At 44.3% G+C, this 20,139-nt stretch overlaps 1 protein-coding gene across 6 annotated transcripts in view; it reads left to right on the top strand.

Annotated features, from left to right (window-relative positions):
• Positions 1 to 20,139, top strand: part of SFMBT1 (Scm like with four mbt domains 1) — a 169,711-nt gene that overhangs the window by 14,757 nt on the left and 134,815 nt on the right. For all 6 annotated transcript variants that reach the window (XM_006025869.3, XM_006025870.3, XM_014520970.2 and 3 more), the window contains exon 2: positions 16,907 to 17,061. In XM_006025869.3, coding sequence (XP_006025931.1) covers positions 17,034 to 17,061 — 28 coding nt within the window. In that variant the 5' untranslated portion in view covers positions 16,907 to 17,033. The remainder of the gene's footprint in view (positions 1 to 16,906; positions 17,062 to 20,139) is intronic.

Genomic DNA, 20,139 nt, shown 5'->3' with positions numbered 1-20,139 from the left:
GGGGTCCCTGCTGAGTCTTGTGCCCTAGCAGTCTGCCCCCCATGATTCTTGGCTGACTCCATGAGGTGCCAGCCAGGCTGATTCTGCAGTCTTGGCCGTGCAGCTGGGACATGATGCTAGAGCAGCAGGGGGGAGCAGCAGGAGAAGGGCTGCAGTGACAGATAGGGTGTGGGAAAGTGGCAGTGAGCAGGAGCATGGGGCCCACGCTGAGGCCAGGAGCAGCAGAAGCATGGAGCCTGGGCTTGGAAGAGCACTAGTGGGGGCTGCCTGGTCACCAGGTACTGTGGGCAAACCCTCCCCCTTCACAAATACCACAACCCTCCACAGCCACTTTTCCTACACATACCCACATGCTCCCCTACCCCCTATACACACACCCCCTCAGCCCCACACCTATCAATCCCACCACAAACCCCACATCCTCCACCACACCCCACACACCCACAGCCCCCCACAAACATATACTCACCCACCCATACCCCCACACCTCCCACAGTATACAAGAGTAAGCCTTCATTTTAAACCAGGGTGGATAAAAATCAATGATTTTATTTTTAATTTTAAAAATGGAGGTTTAAAATTTTAAATCAGATTTTTTTTAATTTAAATCATATATTTTATAATACTAAATTTCTCTCTCATTGAAAAAATAACAGTTGCAATTAAATCTTATTACAAACATGCTAAACCTACACTTACAGTCTCATAAAATTGGCTCTGTCACACTCGCACACATTGAGTTACCTACCAGTCAAACTACCAGCTCTTGCTTCTTGAAAGTTCTGAGCTTTCAGTTGCTCTTTCTCAGCAGACTAAAGTTACATGTGCAAAGACACAGGCTGGATAGGATTGTTGTTGTTCTGTGCTTATGTGGCAGTGGCACCGGGCCAAGCAAGGGAGAGGAGTTAGTTAAGACACTGTCTTAAAGACAGACAGACAATATAGGAAAGGACAGAGGGAAGCAGAGTAGAAAGGAACAGTGGAGTGGACTGGAAAGAAAAAGAGAAGACATTATTCAGTAGTACACACACAGCTTCATATATTTCCCCCACACTTTTGCCACAGAAACTGTCATGGCTTCTGGGCGTAAGAAAGACCCTATCTGGGAATATTTTTGAAGAAATTCCTTCCCCGGGTAAAAAAGGAAAATGTGTCAGGTGTAAGCAATGCAAGAACGAGATGCAGGGCCTAGTTGCAAGAATGAAACATCATAACGAAAACTGCTTATTGGGAGAAAATGATGTGGATGAAGATGTGAATATGTCTGAAGAACAATATGGATCAACTGGTTAGTAAATTCAATAATTTACTTTGCAATGCATCATTCTTCAAGACTCTCTATGCCTTTTAGTATAAGTATGACTTAACAAGTAAATTCCCAAGCTGTTTGCTATGTTGGATGTTGCTAGAAAAAAAAAAAGCTTAGCTTAGCTAATCCTTAAGGCTTGTTTAATTAGTTAACTACGTTTAGAATCTATCGCTCAAGTTTATGGAACAGAAAGCTGCAGTAAGAGAAATCTAGAGTTGCCAGTTGCCACTGGGTGTCATTTTCATATTTTATATTGCATTAATACATGCCCCTTATTTTGGAACATAATGGCCCCAGACCATAATGGCGATGCCATAATTATATTCCCCATTTTACTTCAGCATAAACTCAGCTTTCCCAAGGGAACCCCATCCTATACTCGTTTTCTCAAAAAAAAGAAGTGCCAGTGTGTTCAATGGGGCTTACTGCAAAATTGAGTGCACTCTAAGTGCAGTCTTAGCTTTTTTGGTAATTTGGAATCAAACCTGTATCCTTGCTAGAAAAAAATATAAATGATTAACTGAATAATAGAGTGAGAAGTAGGGCTGTGCGAGGCTTCAGACAGAGCTTTGAATCCGGAGAATCTTCGGATGCTTTGGGGTCTAAAGCAACATGTCCGGGTTGAAGAGCTGGCCTCGTTAGGCTTCCCGAAGCGGTTCGGAGCTTCCGAAGCACTTCAAAGCTGCCTCGGAGATCCAGCCATAGGGTATAATGGGGAAACAATAAAATATCTATAACTTTGTTTTTGTCCGATTTGGATGAAATTTTCAGGGATGGTAGACTCTGCAGAGAGCATGAAGCCTGCTAAGTTTCAAGAAGATTGGTGCAGGGGTTTGGGGGGAACCATACCCCAAATTCTTGAAAGCCAAACTCATGTCATGGCTGTGTGTTACACCACAGGGGGGGTGAAAATTGCAGGGATGGTAGCTCTTATTGAGGCTACGAAGCCTACCGAGTTTCAAGAATATCGGTGCAGGGGTTTGGGGCACCTGTTTCTCAAGCTGTGGACAAGCAAAACTCATGACATGGATGACACTGTGTGTGTGTTAAGGCACAGCGGGATGACAGCTGCAGGGATGGTGGCCCCTGCTGAGGCCACAAATCCTGCCAGCTGTCAAGATCAGTGCAGGGGTTCTGGGGTCCTGCACCTTTTGGCTGCTGACAGGCAAAACTCGTGACATGGGTGCTTGTAGGACTGACTGTCTCTGTCTTGGGGCATGGGAGACACTACTGCAGGCCTGACTGCTAAGCTACTGTGTTACCAGTTACCAATCAATTGTGATTCACTAATGGACCAGCTCAATACACAGGACCTAGCTAATGTAGCCAGTTAATTGCCATCAATTAGCACCTACAAAACCAGGCTAAGGAGAGGAAAGAATCAATACAGACAATCAACTGCCCCAAGACAGACACAGTCAGTCCCACAAGCACCCATGGCATGAGTTTTGCTTGTCCGCAGCTTGAGGTGCAGTTCTGCCCAAACCCCTGCATCGATCTTCTTGAAACTCAGCAGGCTTCGTAGCCTCAGTAAGAGCTACCACTCCGGCAGTTTTCACCCCCCTGTGGTGTAACACACAGCTGTGACATGAGTTTGGTTTTCAAGAATTTGTGGTACAGTTCCCCCAAGCCCCTGCACTGAACTTCTTGAAACTTGGCAGACTTCATGCTCTCAGCAGAGGCTACCATCCCTGCAAGTTTCATCCAAATTGGACTAAAAACAACAAAGTTATAGCTATTTCATTGATTTTTTTTTTTTTTTTCCCCCCATTATACCCTATGGCCAGATCTCCAAGGCGGCTCTGAAGCTTCGTAGCCGCTTCAGCCGGATCAAGGCAGAAACCCAGTCCAGAGCTCCGGATCAGTTCACTGGCATCTGAAGCGGCCGGATCTGAAGCTGGATTGGATTGCTGCCGACTCGCACAGGCCTAGTGAGAAGAACTGAGAAGACTGACTATTCAAAAATCATTTTTGCTTCAGGATCCCATTTAAGCATAAGAAACCTTGACTGTCTATCTGCAACAACTTCAGAGTCATCCATTGGTACTTTTAGCAGCAGTGCTGCAACTAAAAGTATCAGTAGCAAGCAAAAGATTTCAGTCATGCAGTGAAACCACCACCATGGATGGGTTTGTAGTAAGGACCAGCAAATACCAACAAGACACCATAGATGAAAAGATTGTTCAGTTCATTTCTGCCACAAATTCTCCTTTTCATATTAACAATAAACACTTCATTGCCATGGTTGGGTCCTTATGACCAGGCTACACTCCACCTGGCAGAGCAGACATTGGTGGAAGGTTGCTAGATACAGTGTATGAGAAGGAATTTGAACACTGTGCAAGAAATACTGAGGGGAAATTTGCCAGTTTAAGCCTTGATGGGTGGAGCAATGTACACAGTCATCCAGTAATATGTGCCTGTGTGAGAACAGAAGATGGGGTTGCATATCTTTCAGAAACAATAGATACACTGGGAAATGCCCACACAGCAGAATATTTACAAGTGGCAGTGAAAGCAGTAATAAACTGTGAACAAAAACTCAACTGTCACATGTGCAGTTTTGTCACAGATAATGCTGCAAAGATGAGAAGATACTTAGAAAAAGAAATGGAAGGATTCTCCTTAATGACATATGGATGCAGTGCCCATTTAATGCATCTTTTAGCTAAAGACTTAAGTACTTCTCCAGGAATAAAAGAAAATGATGCTGAAATCACAAAATACTTCCATAACAACCATTTTGCTTCAGCTTCACTGAAGAGAGCAGGAGGATCCAGATGAATTCTCCCTCAAGATGTTCAATGGAATTCTGTGGTTGATGGTTTTGAACAATTTATTAAAAACTGGCCTATTCTCATAACAACTTATGAAGAAAACCATGATGAAATAGATGGTAGTATCTCATCCAAAGTATCCAACATTGGATTAAAGAGGAATGTAGAGGATATCCTCAGTATACTGAAGCCTATATCCATAGCCTTAAACAAACTTCAGAGAGATTGTTGCTGCATTGCTGATGTTGTCGAAATTTGGAAGGCACTTCAAGAGGCATTGAAGATAGAAATACCTAACCAGAAAGTTAAACTGCAGGCAATAAAGAAGCAAATGGATCAAGCACTAACTCCACCTAATTTTCTTGTGTACATTCTCAACCCCAGATATAAAGGTAGATGCCTAACTTCGGAAGAGGATGCTGCTGCCATGGCATGGGTATCTCAAAATCACTCCTCAGTTATGCCAGTCTTAATACATTTCAGGGCTGGAGGGGAACCATTTAAACAGTACATGTTTACTGATGATGTTTTAAACAAAGTCACTCCCATGAACTGGTGGAAATCATTATCCATGCAACTTGAAACAGAGTTCCTTCAGTTGCTAAGCAAACCCCCTTGCTGAAAGGAGTACTTCCAGGAGGCAAGGGGAGGGACTTCTGGTGGCAAAGGTCAGGAGTCAGGGGATGGGACTTCTGGTCACAAGATGGTGACCAGGAGGCAGGGCACCTGTCAAGGGGCAGGGCTACTCTTGCAGCCCTCAAAGGCTTGCCAAAACTCAGTAAGTGGCCCTCAACCTGAAATAATTGCTTGCCTCTGATCTAGAAGGAGAGTACTTAGGAAAGGTCTTTAGAATCAGATTGTACATGAATGAATCATGGCAGAGATGGTAGCTTAACAGACACAATTAAGCTTTAGTGCTGGGCCAAGGTGAAAGTATGGTAGAAGAGAGGCTGTAACACGAGCTGTGTTTTAGGTGTCTATTAGGGAGTGCAGTGCAGTTGATTGGGGGAAAAAACTTTGTTTACCTGCTATAACCTGATATGCCTGAGCCCCAACATACAGCAACCCCAGGAGGGACAGAAACAGAAGCACCAGCCTTGGGACAGGATGGTGTAGATGGTGTCAACTTTGGAGAGAACTTTTTTATATTAGAGGAAAATAATTAAAATTAAAATAAAAATAATTAATATAATTAATATATTAGAGCCACTTTTTCTGGTGCAAACAACTCAAAAGACCACAACAGGTCAGAATGTTTTTGACACTGGATTCCTATTTGAAATCTCTGGGTTTATCTTGTGAATTATATGTAGGTATATGCACATCTAACACTGCTAACTTTGTGCAGCATCTTGAAACACCCTTAAAAGGATCTTGTGGCACCTCAGGATGCTGCAGCACCTTGGTTGAGAATCACTGCCCTGGCTACTAACAGACTATGTGGACTCTTTATGCTAAGCATGCCCACACAACATTAGTAGAAAGTAGCTAGGTGTCATGCTGATTTATGTGTGGCCAGGTCTGGGAGTCACTTGGACTGAGATGCCACCTGGGGTCAGGAGGAATGAGCAGATTTCAAGGACAAGCTGGGTCAGGAACCCAGGAGATCAGTCTAAGCCAGGAGTGTCCAACCTTTTTGAATGTGGGGCCGGATCACGAAATTTTTATCACCCAGTGGGCCGGCGAGCCATATTCAAAGACTTCACAGGACGTGGTATCATATCAGGAAGTGATGTCACATGACCTTTGACACCAATGAAGTTGCAGGGGTTGACATGGTGCTGGTTGACGTGGCCTGCATGCCTGGGTTGACATGGTGCTGCAGGAGCCGCTTGGCTACAACCGGGTTGCCCTGGTGCGGGAAAAGCCGTGGAGCCAGGCCGGGGTTAACCTGGGGCCCGCCTGGCCTGCTGGTGCCATGCCCGGGTTGACATGGTGCTGCAGGACGTGACTGGGCAGAACAGGGTCGGCACCAGCCAGGAAAAGCAGCATGCAGCTGAAGCCAGCTTCCCATGTGCTGCTGGGGACAGGAGGAGGCTGGTCAGGTCTGCGGCGGCCAGCAGAAGTGGAGGGGTATCTGACCCCACACAGCCACTCTGGCACCAGTGACTGGGCAGAGAGTTAGGTTCTACTGAGGTTTCAGGATGGCCTTGACCAGCCTGGGTGGCTGGCTGTAGATGGCAGGTTGGGATGAATAGATGCTGGTCAGGTTGAGGCCCCAGGTTTGAGGCCACACCCTGACACTATAAACTCATACCATACCTCAGGAGTACCAATGGTCTGGAACCAGATCCAACCTGCAAAGAGTGGATCTGGTCTGGGAAGGTCTGACCCCCTGCACCCCACTTCCAGCCAGCATGGAACTGTCCATCCTTTTCACTGTATCCTCGTCAGCAGCCCTCCTTGGTGCTCTTTCTTGCCTATTCCTACTCTCACTGTAGAGGGGTTGAGTATCTGTAGTGAGGGAAACGCAGGCTCCTTGAACTCTTAAGCTCGGGCCTAGGGTGGCAAATTTGCTTAACCCTGTACTACTTTCCTTCTCAGTAATTAGCACATGTAGATGCTGTAACTTGTAATTTTATGCGAAGAAAATAAACTAAAATTTGTTGTATGCTGTTTCTGAATTTTTTTTAAATCTTGGAATGTATACATCCTATTTTTTTCCTTCCCCCTCTCCCCCCCAAAGACATGAATCAACTTATGAAAAAACAGGGTGGGTTTTGTGTGTTATATCATACAACATGTTTGACTGGCTTAAACCTTTGCTTCTATATTTTATTTTATATGACCTGTAAACAGGTAATAAGTCAAAATTTAATGTCCACATTGAAAAGGCAAGCAATGCTAAATTTCAAAAGGGGATTTGGAAAAACAGAGTGCTCACTCTATCAACAAGGATGTCTACCTACAGCACTTGCATACTTAGCTCTCTATTGTACAGCAGTGAAATGTGGACTCCTTATGCCAAGAAAGAAAGAAAACTGAACAGTTTCCATCTTTGATGTCTTGTCTCCACCATATCCTGGGCATAAAATGGTGTGACAAAATCTCCAACTTCATTGTTTTGGAACGGACTGTGATGCCCAGCATGTTCCTTTTCCTGAGACACAGATGCCTCTGTTGGTTGACAGCCCAGGGGTCTGAGTGACCGGAGATCTTGTCTCCCCACTCCCTGAGGTCTTGCTGGCTGATCTCCAGCTGCTTACTCCTGTGGTAAGGGTTCCTTCCAGGCCTTACCAGACCAGGGTCATCTCTCATTGCTTCTGCTTGCGGCATTCTTCACAGTCCAGGTAATTTCACCGAGAACCGTGTCTTCTTCCTCTTCTTTCCAATGTCCCGAGGGTAACGTCTGGTGTCTCTCCCCTTATTTTATGTCTGGCAGCAATCATTATCCCTTTATCCATGGTGTGTGCGCCTTCATTCTCTTGTTCATCTGTGTCTTAGTTTCACTCATAGTAACAGGGCTTGGCTTCAGCCCTCTGTTACAATGAGATAGAGAAGAGGCATCAGAGGCAGGCAAGACAAAAAGGGACTCGGCATTCCAGTGCAAGCTTAACCAAGTTTGTATGGACAGCTTGCCGGAGAGTCTGCTTATGGTGCATTAGACTTCTCAGCCACTCAAGAAGCTGTGGTGGAACCCAGTAATGCACCGAAGGCACAGTGTCCATGGTCTCCCAAGACCAATGACTGCCAATGATGATGATGACCTGTTAACAACTTCTGTGCCTGAATAATTAATTTCTCCAAAAGAGTTCTCTGCAACTCTGAGCTAGTCTGCAGAGGACTTTTCTATATTAGTTTAACTGACTTTTTCTAAAACGTGCAAAAACTGTAGAGAGGCCCTCACTATGGCTTTGGTTAGCTATAATTACATACACTGTATTTTCTCACATTTAATATGTCCCCCCAAATACAATATGCCCCTTGAGTTTTGAAAGGCAGAATGAAATGAAAAAAGATCTTTCCTTGCTTCTGCAATGGGAGTGTTAAGGGAGAAGGGGGAGGGGATTAGAGAGCCCCATGTACAGCACTGCAGCATTACTTTAACTCCCCAGCCCCATGCAGAGGCAGAAACTGCTATTCCCCTATTTTCTTGACTTATAATGACACTCCAGTTTCCAGCATCTACATTTTGAGAAAAGGTGTGTGTTGTAGACAAGCAAATACAGTAGCTGTCACTTCAGTTAATTGATAACATGCACAGTATTGCAATCTAGCAAATTTAAACATTCCACAAATGTTTTTCAGGATGCAATAGGTGTAGGTGGAAAAATATCATTCCATTTCATGGAGGATTTGGATATTTTAAAACTTTGGTTTTGTTCAGATATAGAATTAATATGAAATATGAAAAATTTCAGATGTCTACATGGAACATAATGCAGGTAATTCCAGATGCATATCTACCTGGTGGGCTTCCTAGAGCTGTAAACTCTGGGAGAAACTGGAGATGCCATGAAGTTTTCTTGGTCAGCCTGCCAGGCAGGTGAGTTGGCAGGAAAAACACACACATTTCCAGCACTGAAATTAGGATCCTACTAAATTAAAGTTTCAATACTGACAAATCAGACCCCCCCCCCCACCCCCCCCCGAAAACAACCCCCCCCCCTCCCCCCCCCCAAAAAAAAAATGTCAGTTAATTTTTAATCTAGCTGCAATTCAAAATTATGTTAACTTGATTTGGTTAGCAGTAAATTTATTTTAACCAGCCATGATCTGATTAAAGTGTAGTTTACATACAGCCTCTCAGTCATTGTTTGTAGTCATTTTGTAGTACCTTTAAAAAAAACTTAGTATGAGCAATTTGTGATTTTTGGTTGGAAGGAGAGTCAATGTCAGTGCTTTCCCTTGTTTACATGGTTCTTTCATACTGTAATTCAGAGAAAAGGAAATATTTTAACAAGTTAAGGTGGATGGGAAAGTTTTGGGGGAAATTTAATGTCACCAGTTCTTGAAGTTTAGAATTCTGTGATTTTTTTTTTTTAAAGCTGTTTCCCTAAAGCTTCAGATTCTAGAGGCATGCAAGAATTTCAACTTTGGTTTTAAAACCAAAACTTCTAGTCTTCATGTTTAAACTTGAGAATATAAAGCCAGTACATGAACATATTAAGCAAGTGGGAACATCTCAGTGTTTTAGCTGCTTTATCAAATATCTTTCCTATTGTCTGTTTTCCAGGACTCTGTGCTCTACCATATTAAAACAGTCCTTTCTTAAAAGGACTGAATGGACTCTTTTGTAACTCTTGTTACTGGAGAAGAAAATGACAGTTTGAATATCCAAATATAATTCTGTTTATTTTTTTGCAAGAAAGTAGGCATATGGGTAGTTCCTTTCTCTGAAACAGGTCAGTGATTAAGTTCCAGTGCAGAAAAGCACTAAGGTTGCTTGCAGATGTTAACCCCCATTGCCGTGCTTTACCAGAAGCAGCAGCTTGTTACTTGGACCCAACTCTGCAGCATCTGTATAGATTCGGTGCTTGAGGGGGGCTTTTTGCCACTTTTAGCTAAAGTGGATTCAATCAGCTATTAGATAAAAGCACCAAAAAGGCCCCATTAAATTGCCCAATATATACAGATGCTACAGAGCCAGGTACAACTAAGGCTCTGCCTCTTCTGAGCATGCACTGGGGTCAGCGTGAGAGCATGCCGAGTTTAAAGCACTTTTTTTTAACGTCTACAAGCAGCCTATATGATGTGATACAAGTCATAAATTCATGCCTAATTGCTTTACTGATCTGAAAACTTCTATGAGGAAGCAGTCAAGTTTAATTAGGTGTTGTATCACTTGATAGGTTTTCACAGGCAGCAAAATATGGCAAACTGTATATTGTGTGCTAGGTTTTGAAGCAGTCTTTGTCACATGATATACAAATGATCTGAATATAGTGACTTGCTGTTCCTAATTTTCATCTCAAGCTTGAGCCAGTGTCATTTCAGGTAATTGACTGCAGCAGTTTTGCCCCCACTTAAACCAGTGGGGATCTTAGCCCTTTAATTTAAAGCTGATTGGATGGGTAATTCTGCTTGGGATCCAGTTTGCTTGGCTTGATCACACTTTGTGGATGATTTAATTAGGGGACTTCTACTTGTCTCTCTTGACAGAGGGAAAATTGAATTATCTCCTTAAATTGGCCCTTGAGCAAATATTATTTATTACTAGAACTTTATTTAGTGCCTTTGAGAAGCCAGATTCTGTCATCTGTTTGGGCCCTTGAAAAGGGGTCTTTTCAGAAATTTAGTGCAACACTGAATTTGCTTCTCAGTCACTAGGACTTATGTCAGTACTCTAAGCATTTTTAAAAAATCACCTGAATTTAGGTTCTAAACATCTGAGTGGCCCTATAAAATGTCTTATTAAAACAGAATGTGTTTAGCTTCAATATCTAGACCAGAGAACAGGAAATCTCTCAAATATCTTAAAATATCATTTTTGTGTACTATCAATAAAAGATACAGGAGGATAATAACATCTTTTTAAATGAACTGGTAAGAGTCTGAAAAAAGGGAACTTCTATACTCCATTTTGGTGCATGGAAACCGAAAGTTTTTTTCACCTGTATCAAAAGATATAACATTCTAGGAATAAATGCAACTGACATTTCACAGTAGAATGGGTTTTCTTGTTTACTGTGATCCTATTAGAGTGGTGGCTCATTGGTCTTTGGAAGCTGGCATGATAAAAAAATAATAATTTAAATTAAGCTAAAATAGAAGCCAAATCTCTTGAAGACTTATGGAAAGTGTGCTAAATTAGGGGTGGGCAATTATTTTGGGTGGAGGACAACATACTGAGTTTTGGCAAGCAGTCAAGAGCCGCAAGGGTAGCCCTGCCCCTTGACAGATGCCATGCCCCCTGGTTGCCATCTTGGGACCAGAAGTCCCATCCCCTAACCCATGACCTTTGCCACCAGAAGTCCCTCCCCTTTCCCCCCAGAAGTATTCCTTTCAGCAAGGAGGCTTACAATCTTGGAACCAGAAAAATACCAAATTATATACTAAAAATCAAACATCTACTACATCATTAATTAATTTGATTTCAAAAAATATTTTTGTCCTGATTTACGTGTGTTTGTGTGTAGTGTACATCGAAGTGATTGTATAATAGTTTAAAATGAAGTCTTACTCTTGTATACTGTAGGAGGTGTGGGGGTATGGGTAGGTGGGTATAGGTTTTTGGGGGCTGTGGGTATATGGGGTGTGGGGGAGGGTGTGGGGTTTGTGGAGGGGTTGATAGGTGGTGTGTGAGTATGTGTATGTGGGGTGAGGGAGCATGTGTTGGGGAGGGTGTGGATATGTGGGGTAAGGGTGGGTATGGGGTTTGTGGGGAAAATGTGTATGTGGGGATAGGGTGGCTGGGGAGGATTGTGGCTTTTTTAAGGGTTCAAGGGGGAGGATTTGCCCACAGTCCTCTGTGACCAGGCAGAGCCCCCACCAGTGCTCCTCCAAAGCTAGGGTCTGCACTTCTGCTGCTCCTGGTCCCGGCATGGGCCCCATGCTCCCACTCGCCATCACTTCCCTTTTCCCCCTCCCCTCCATCTGCCACTGCAGCCCTTCTCCTGCTGCTTCCCCATCCCCTCCTCTGTCCTCCCCCTTGCTGCTCTGGCAACATGTCCCAGCTGCGCGGCCAAGACTGCAGGATGCAGCAGGAGTGGAACCAGCCTGGCTGGCACCACACGGGACCAGCTGAGAATTGTAGCATCCAGACCAGCTCCTACTGAGTCCCTGGCCCAGCACTGCAGCTGGGAACCACATGGTGCTGGAGCAGGGGTGAGGGGTGGAGGGGAGCAGTGGCAGTGGCCATTCAGGAAAGTGGGGAAATGGCTGTGGTAGGTGGTGGGGAAGGGGCAGTGACCAGGTGCACAGAGCACAGTGACAGCTAAGTGGGAGTGTGGGGCCCATGCTGGTGGAGGCCCAGAGCAGGGTGGCAGGAGCACAGGCTGGCAGGGGCTCTGTGCAGCTGGGCTGGGTTCTGCTGGGAGGGAGAGTGGGGAGCTGGCCCGGCTTCATAGGGCCCCTGCCAGCCCAGGCCCCATGTTTCTGCCACCTCGCCATGGACTCTCACTTGCACCAGCCCCAGTGCACTCCGCATGCTCACTTGCTGCCACTCCCCTCGCCTGCTGCAGCCATTTTCCTGCTTTCCTGTCTGCTGCTCCTGCCATTCCCCTCCATCCCCTGCCCGTCAATCTGGGCAGGGTCAGGCTAGTCTTGCTTCTGCAGCTGCTGGGTCCTGCCACTGGCTCCTCCTGGGTCCTACTGCCCCTAGCTTTTGTCATCTTTGACAGGCATCCATGGACAGCTAAATATTAATTTTCTAAATTTTTAGGGGTCCTGCAGGCCAGATAGAATGGCCTGGCAGACCGAATCCAGCCTGTGGGCCATATTTTGCCCACCTCTGTGCTAAATGTTTCTGTAAGCATCCTTAAATAGATGCACAATGAGCCAGATGTAATGTAAATATATTGTGAATATTATCATATAAACAATATAATGGTATTACTAATTTGCATGTTAGATATTATAAATATATTATATTTAGCCCACAGCCTCTACAGTCAGGTGGAACTGTGCTGCATACCTCCTGCAGAGGTAGATTGGGAAGTTGCTGTGGCAGGAGCACTCTTGCTGCCGCCCTGTCCAGTTTTACCTTCTCAGAAACAGAGGTGCACAGTACATGTGGAACTGTTCTATGTGCCTCCATTTTCTGCAGGCATATCATTGCCAGAAATGGAGGTGCATGAGGCAGTTTCACCCTGTGGTAACAGCCTATAGATGACACTGCCACTGGGTAGAACTGCCCTCATGTGCCTCAGTTTTCAGGAGGCACATTGGAGCCAAACTGGGAAAAGGTCCAGCAGAAGTGACATGCCTGTCTGCATGATACAGGCAGTGTATCTCGCCTGCAGCTGCTTCTCAGTTCAGCTCTGATGTGCCTCCTGAAAATGTGTGCAGAGCAGTCTCACCCTGCAGTGGCAGCAGTGCTGATGTTGCGGCACCCCTGGTAAGTTCTTGTGCCATGGCACTCCAGTAAAGAACTGTCCTAGATTATCTCTGACCAAAGCTTATCCAACCCTTTCTTGAAAACTTCCAGTGAAGGAGATTCAACAACTTCCCTGGGCAGTCTGTTCTACTGCCTCATTATCTTAGTAGTGAGCAAATTTTTCCTGGTAGCTGAAATTTTAGCTGTTGTTGCATGTTCTGCTCTCTGTAGTAGAAAAGAAAATGCATTCTCCCTCTTCCATAGATTCAGAGATGTTAGGGGCTGGTAGGGACCTCATAAAATCATTAGGTCCAGCTCCCTTGCGCTTGGGCAGGAAAAACTGCTGGGTCAAATGACTCCAGCAAGGTGAGCGTCCAGATGTTTTTTTGAAGATTTCCAGTGTAGCTACTTGTACCACCTCCTGAGGGAAGTCTGTATGGCAGCCCTTCAAATACTTATGTCCCATCTTAATCACCTTTTCTACCAGCTGAACTTGCCTGTTTCTTGTAGCCTCTTTTTGTATGACTTACTTTCTAAGCCCTATATCATTTTTGTTGACTGCCTCTGGACCCTCTATAACTTCTTCACATCTTTTTTTAAATGTAGAGCCCAAAACTGCATACATGGGCTACAGACAGACGTTACACATAAACCAATTTAAGTGATCAGTAACTGATTTAAACCTGTAACAGAATAGAAGTTCAGTGCACATAAACCCGTTTCAAAATGGCTGAAAGTGGTTTAAGATAAACCTGGTTGAATGTAGTATCAGACTTAGTTGATTTAGATCAAACCAGTTTATAAAACTTCTGTCACAGCCCCCTTCCTGGTTCAAGTTAAACACAGTCCCCCAGCATCCCAGCAGTTTGCAGCCCTGGGCTGGGCTATGCTGTCTGCTCCAGAGAGCAGGGCTGGCCCTCTGCTCCCTAGCTGGACCAGTGAGGGCTGGTTCACTGGCCTCACTGGCTGACTCACTGCCCCCAGCAGGCAAACCCCAGCTAGGGTCTGGGACCAAGGAGGGAGTTCAAACTTCCCTTCCCCTGTGTATAGAGCTGCCCAACCCTGCTAAACTTACTGCTGGTTGTGACTGTGGACTACAAATAATGTAGGCACTTGGACACTGGAAGAGGAATTGATGAGCAACCCTAAAGAGTTCTGCTGCTGTAATTGTGGACTACAAATCCCAGAGACCTCGGGGGTGGCAGGAAGAGGAAGTCAGCACACAGCTGCATCACCTTTTTTGCAGCTGCCTCACACTGTAGATTCTTGTTAAGTTTGTGATTCACCAAAACTTTAGATCCTTCTCCTCAGTTTTGTGATCTAGCCAGTTGTCACACATTCTCGGGGTAGATCAAGGGAAGGTGTGGTGACACAGTCTCACCCCCCTTTGGCTGTGTGGTAGACATTTAGTTTGGCCATTTAGGTTTATTTAGTCTGGAAAAGAGAAGATTGAGGGGGGATTTAATAACAGCCTTCAACTACATCAAGGGTGGTTTAAAAAAGAACGGAGCTAAACTGTTCTCAGTTGTGGCAGATGACAAAACAATGAGTAATGGTCTCAAGTTACAGCAAGGGAAGTACAGGTTGGATATTAGGAAAAACTTTCTTACTAGGAGGGTAGTAAAGTGCTGGAACAGGCTACCCAGAGAAGTTGTGGAATCTCCATTCTTGGAGTTTTCTAAGACCCAACTAGACAAAGCCTTGGCTGGGATGATCTAGCTGGGGATGGTCCTGCTTTGAGCAGGGGGTTGGACTAAATGACCTTCACAGGTTCCTTCCAACCCTAATTTTCTATGATTCTGTGATATGCAGTGAGCTCTCTGTTCTCACCAGGGCAATGTGGGCTCTGGTCAGAGCCTCTACTTTTATGCAGATCCAGGGTAAGGAGGTAAATACCATTTAACCTCCAATTTATATCAGTTAGACAGTTAACCGATAGCTCATACCTAGTTTAGTGATTTCTGGCAGGAAAGGCCCCAGCCCCTTATGTCTTCACTGTGCACCCAGCACTGTGCAGGCCTGAGGCTGTTGGCAGGGAACTGCAGGTAGGGGGCGGCAGATACTGCCACTGTAGAGTCCGCAGGTTCCCCTCACCCCAACAGGCTGGGGCTGTGGACTTCTCCTATGCCCAGATTGCGCTGCCATGGAGAAGGAGGGAGGAAAGGGCCAGAGCCTTCCTGTCACAGCAGCAAGACTCCCAGCCACATGGTGGGTCTGCCTGGCCCCCTTGCAGTGGTGGGGTCTGGGCAGAGTGACAGGCTGTCTGTTTCTCCTGCTGCACTTGTGCTGCTGTGACCTGGACCCAGAAGGCTATTCCACATTCCTCCCTCCTGATCTTCCATCCCATAGCAGCAGGATCCAGGCACAGGAGAGGTCTCTAGCTCCAGCTTCATCTACATCCCCAGTCCCAGTCCCTGCACATGGGAATGAGGGGAAGCTGTGGCTCCCTAGCTGGGCAGTGCCCCCTAGTGGCTCAGATGGGCCCTCTGCTTCCTGCCTGTGGCAGCCATTCAGTGGCCTAGGACCCGTGAAGCACTGAGAGCATGGTGAAAAGATAAGGGGCTGGGGCCATCCCTGCTGTAAAACAATAAATGGTAAGCAGTAAATGGTATAAATATAATTGTCATTTAATTGTTTATATCCCTAGTCCAGAGATCAGAGTGAATGTCACAGCTGCTTGTCCCCTCTTTTCAATTGCAACTGGGAGGGAGGGGGCAGGTAAACAATATCAGTGCTTACTCCCTGGGGCCCCACAGATATGTAAAAGCAGGGGTTCCAGCTAGAACTTGCACCAATCAGCTGGTGAGCTCAAAATGCTCATGGCCCAAGTGGAGCTCTGGCACATGTGGAGTTCAGAGAGCTCACTCAGCATGTATGGCATAGCCAAAATGAGTGTGGCCTAACTCACCTCTGTTCTGCAATCTCCTGTGCCCATTCTATATTTGTGTTTTTGATTACTCTTCCTGAGGTGTAGCACCTTGTATTTGTTAACTTTGAACTTAATCCTGTTGGGTCTAGTCCAGCTTTCCAATGTGTCAAGATCCTGCTGAATCATGCTCCTACCTTCCAGTCTGTTTACAGTGCTGAATTGTGCTTTTGTCCTCCACTGTTTGCAATCCATCCCAGTTTTGTGTCAGCACATTTGCTCAATAATCTCCCCATTTCAGCATCCATATTGTTAATAAGCATGTTGAATGGCAGGCACAGGGCATAACCCTGTGGGATTCTGTTCAAAACCTCCTGGGTTTCTAATGTGGATCCATTCATAATTACCCGTTGCTTGCAGTTTCTGAGCCATTTGTCTATCCACTTTGTTCTGATTTTGTCTTTCCCACATTTCTTGAGTTTGTTTATGAGAAGGTCATGTGAGACTTTGTCAAAAACTGTAATGAAGTCCAGGTACACTATATTCCTTCATCCACCCAAATACTTACTTTTTCAAAGAAGGATATCACATTTGTTTGGCATGATTGGGTCTACCTCACTTGGCTGTACTTGGTTGAATTAGCTTGACATTTTCACTAGTGTATTTAAGAAATGAGAATTGACGTTTATTGCAAGTGGAATATGCACCTTATGACAGAAGCAGACAAAACTTCTGTGCTAGATCTTATATAAAACTTTTATATATACATATATATATTGCATATGATTACTGAGATGCATTCATGACCTGAAACTGGTCCTACTCATGAAAAACATGGAGGCCTTTGAAGAATATATTAAAGTGAACCACATTTTTTCCTTTCCTGCCCCCTCATAAGCTAAACACAATCTTGCACCTGAATGAATAGATGAGCTTTAAAAAATAAATACTTTAAAATCTTTCTTTCTTTCTTGCAGTATTCTGCTTAAGTTTTCTGGATGTCAGTTGAAGGAAAGGTGCAAAACAGCCTATGATCACAACCCATAACAAATTTGGCTCCCAAGGCTTTCTGCTACCAAGAGATCTCTCTGGATCACTGTGGAAATGAATGAAGAACAGCAGCATGATGCAGGTAGTGTTCTTACTGTATTTATGGCTAGAAGTTTCCTCTGCTCAGAAATGTTGCAGGCAAGCTGGATTGAATCAGCAACTTGTTGCAGAAGCTTTTAGTAAAAGTGCTGTTTTTGTTTATTAGATGGAAGGGAGAAGTTCCTTTTGCGGGTACTATGGATCCAGATAACCTTGTCCATATTTAGTAGCACTTTATTCCACATGTGATGCTATTAACTTTAAAGAAACCAAGATATGCCCTCTATTACCAAAAAAATTTAAGAAAGTGAGCCTTTTCTTTTTCTTTTTTAAATATGGACTATTCTTACCAATAACTTATCTCAGCACACCAACAGCATAGCTACTATCAATTGCCTGTCATGTTGATTGTGTTTCCTTGTGCTTCCTCAGCTATCTACCTCTGGTTGTTAGTTGAATTAGCCTTTTTTGGACAGGTGCACACTGACTTTGCTCCTTGGCTGAGACTCCTAGGTTCCTTTGAAATAGAAACAATGTCACACATGGGGACATCTTCATTTCCAGGCTCCTATTCAAACCAGTGGACTAGTCTACCTTCCTAGTATCACTTTGCATAATGGAGCAATATCAAAGGAAATATGCCCAGACTATAATTGCTCTTAATAGCTTTCTCTTTTGCTTTAGGAAAATTATCATTATTGTTACTACTATTGTAGCAATGTACATACAAAGAATGTTTTACTTGACCTTTGGAATATTTTCTTTAGGAAATGATCATAACCAGTCACTGGAAGGCTGTTGCCAAGTTTTTGCCCTTTGTCAAGTGAGACAGGACCAGATTCTAGTAATGGCTGAGGTAGCTTTGGCATCAGTCTTCTTTCTCTGTTGGCAATATATCCTGTGATGCTCTCATTGGTTCCAGACCTATTAATTCAGAGAGGGAAGGGCATATTCTTTACCTGGATTTTCTGTTTCCCTCCATATCGCAGTCTGAATGCTTGCTGGTACAGCAAGTGTATTTGACTCAAATCAAGGTCGTTTTTATCCATGGCAGAAAGAACTCTACCATGCATGTCTACCTGGCCAAATGGATCAGGATTTTATTTGGTTCTCAGTGAGAAACACCAATGTAGCCAAGCCTACCATACTAGAGATACTAGAGTGTCTGCTGTTCAAAATACAAGGACCTTTTCCCCTCAGTTCAGATAGGGTTCACTTAGCAGCACTTTCGGCTCCTCCAGCTAATTGTTGGCAAACCTTCTCATCTGACAGTCCCCAGATTCCTCAAGGGCTTGTCCAGAATGTTTCCCCAAGTGAAGGACCTCATCCCACAATGGTGTCTGCATCTGGTCCTGACATTACTGATGAGAGAACTATTTGAGCCTGTAGTAAGTGCTCCTTCTTATATCTTTCTATGAAAATAGCCTTCCTAGCAATGATTGCAATGGCAAGAAGAGTAGGTGAAAAACAGACCCTCCTTATATCCTCTCTCTTCCTCTAGTAGAGGAATTCTGCAGCGGTACCTTTGGTTCTTCGCCAGATTTGTTAGTGACTTCCCTTTGGGGCAGCCCTTCAATTTGGCAGTGTTCTTCCTGAAGCCTCATTCCTCTTAATTAGAGGCTTTGCTGCTCACCTCCATAGATGTGGAAACTGCTTTGGATTCTGTGGATAGTTACTTGAAGGAGAAAATGAAGTTTCTAGTAGCTTAATTTCTTTGTAATGTCATATTACATACACAGTTGAATCCCACCCTCCTTCTCATCTTCCTCTGACTTGAAACCAGTATAAGACTGGTGGAGAGGAAACTGAGAAGCAGATAGTATGCACCACTCTCTATCCGCTCTGTGTGGGGTACCAAATGCCAGCCTATGGTGTGTACTCTGGGTACTGCTAAAACAAAAAAAGGTCTTTGGTCAAAATACAGGCTGCAAGACACACCCATACATGTGTGAAGATAATACATACGTATAAGACTTAGGTTAATAGTAACTTGCATTCTTTAAAGTTTAAATTTAATGTCATCTTTGTGCTGTTTACTCATCTCTGTCTGCTTTGGGGTGGCTCATATATCTATCCTTTCTAAGAACATTAATAGAACGTATTGAACTAATGTTGCTTTAAATATTTTCTGTCTGTTTCTTTTAAAAGGCATCTGCACCTTAATTCAACCTTTTTGGGGTGGTAGGAAATTAATTTAACTTCCACAAAAACTCTATTTAGTGCCCAAATAAGCATGTTTACACCACTGTGATCAAAACTGCACCACTTGATTTGATGCAAACCCCTACTCCAGGGAATTACCGCTAGAATCAGAGCCAAAACTCTCTTGGTTTAGAATTTGTCTATATGCTTTTGTCTCGGGCAGAAAGCAGAGTAATGTGACACTCTATAGACCCACTCATTCAGAGGCATGAGCTTTCAAAGGCTAGAGCCTTCTTCATCAGATGGTATGAAGTTGGCTGTAGTCTATGAAAGCTCATGCCTCTCTGAACAAGTTAGTCTATAAGGTGACACACTGGCCTTGCATTCTACCTACCTTTAAACTAGAATGGCTACCTACCTCTCTCTCATCTTAGGATAAGTGTTTTCTAAAAGATGAACTGGCTGTTCTCTATTTCTGTACCACCTAGGTTGCAAACAGTCATCATGTTTATCTTGGGACAAACCATTTTGTCTGGGGACAAAGTGCAAGAGTAAAGATGTCCATGTGCATTGTCCCAGGATAAATAGTAAAAAAGTTTCCTAGATCAGAGGGAGTAATAGTTTATCCTGGATATTGCAAAGTATGTCTATACGCTTATCCCAGGATTACATTATTGAATCAAGGTCAGAAAATTAATCCCGCATTCTAGGCCTGTGCGAAGCAGCTAGTATTTGCTTTGGATTTGAATTCGGCCAATTCAGGGGACAGTGATACAATTTGGTGATTTGAATCACTGTCCTGTATCAATTTGGCCAAATCTGATTTGGAGATTCAACTCGTGCCGAATCTCCAAATCAGCCAGGCCCATCCCCCACAGCCTGGCAATGGCTGCCCCACCCACCCCAGCTCCCGGCTCTTTAGAAACCCTCCCCGGCTCACTGGGTGCTGCTGGGTAGGGGTGGGGGGGGGCGATCCCTG

Source organism: Alligator sinensis, unplaced genomic scaffold (assembly GCF_000455745.1).
Source record: "Alligator sinensis unplaced genomic scaffold, ASM45574v1 scaffold78_1, whole genome shotgun sequence".
NCBI classification, from domain to species: Eukaryota; Metazoa; Chordata; order Crocodylia; family Alligatoridae; genus Alligator; species Alligator sinensis.
The sequence above is the reverse complement of the archived record's forward strand: the minus strand, read 5'-3'. Positions and strand labels throughout refer to the sequence as shown.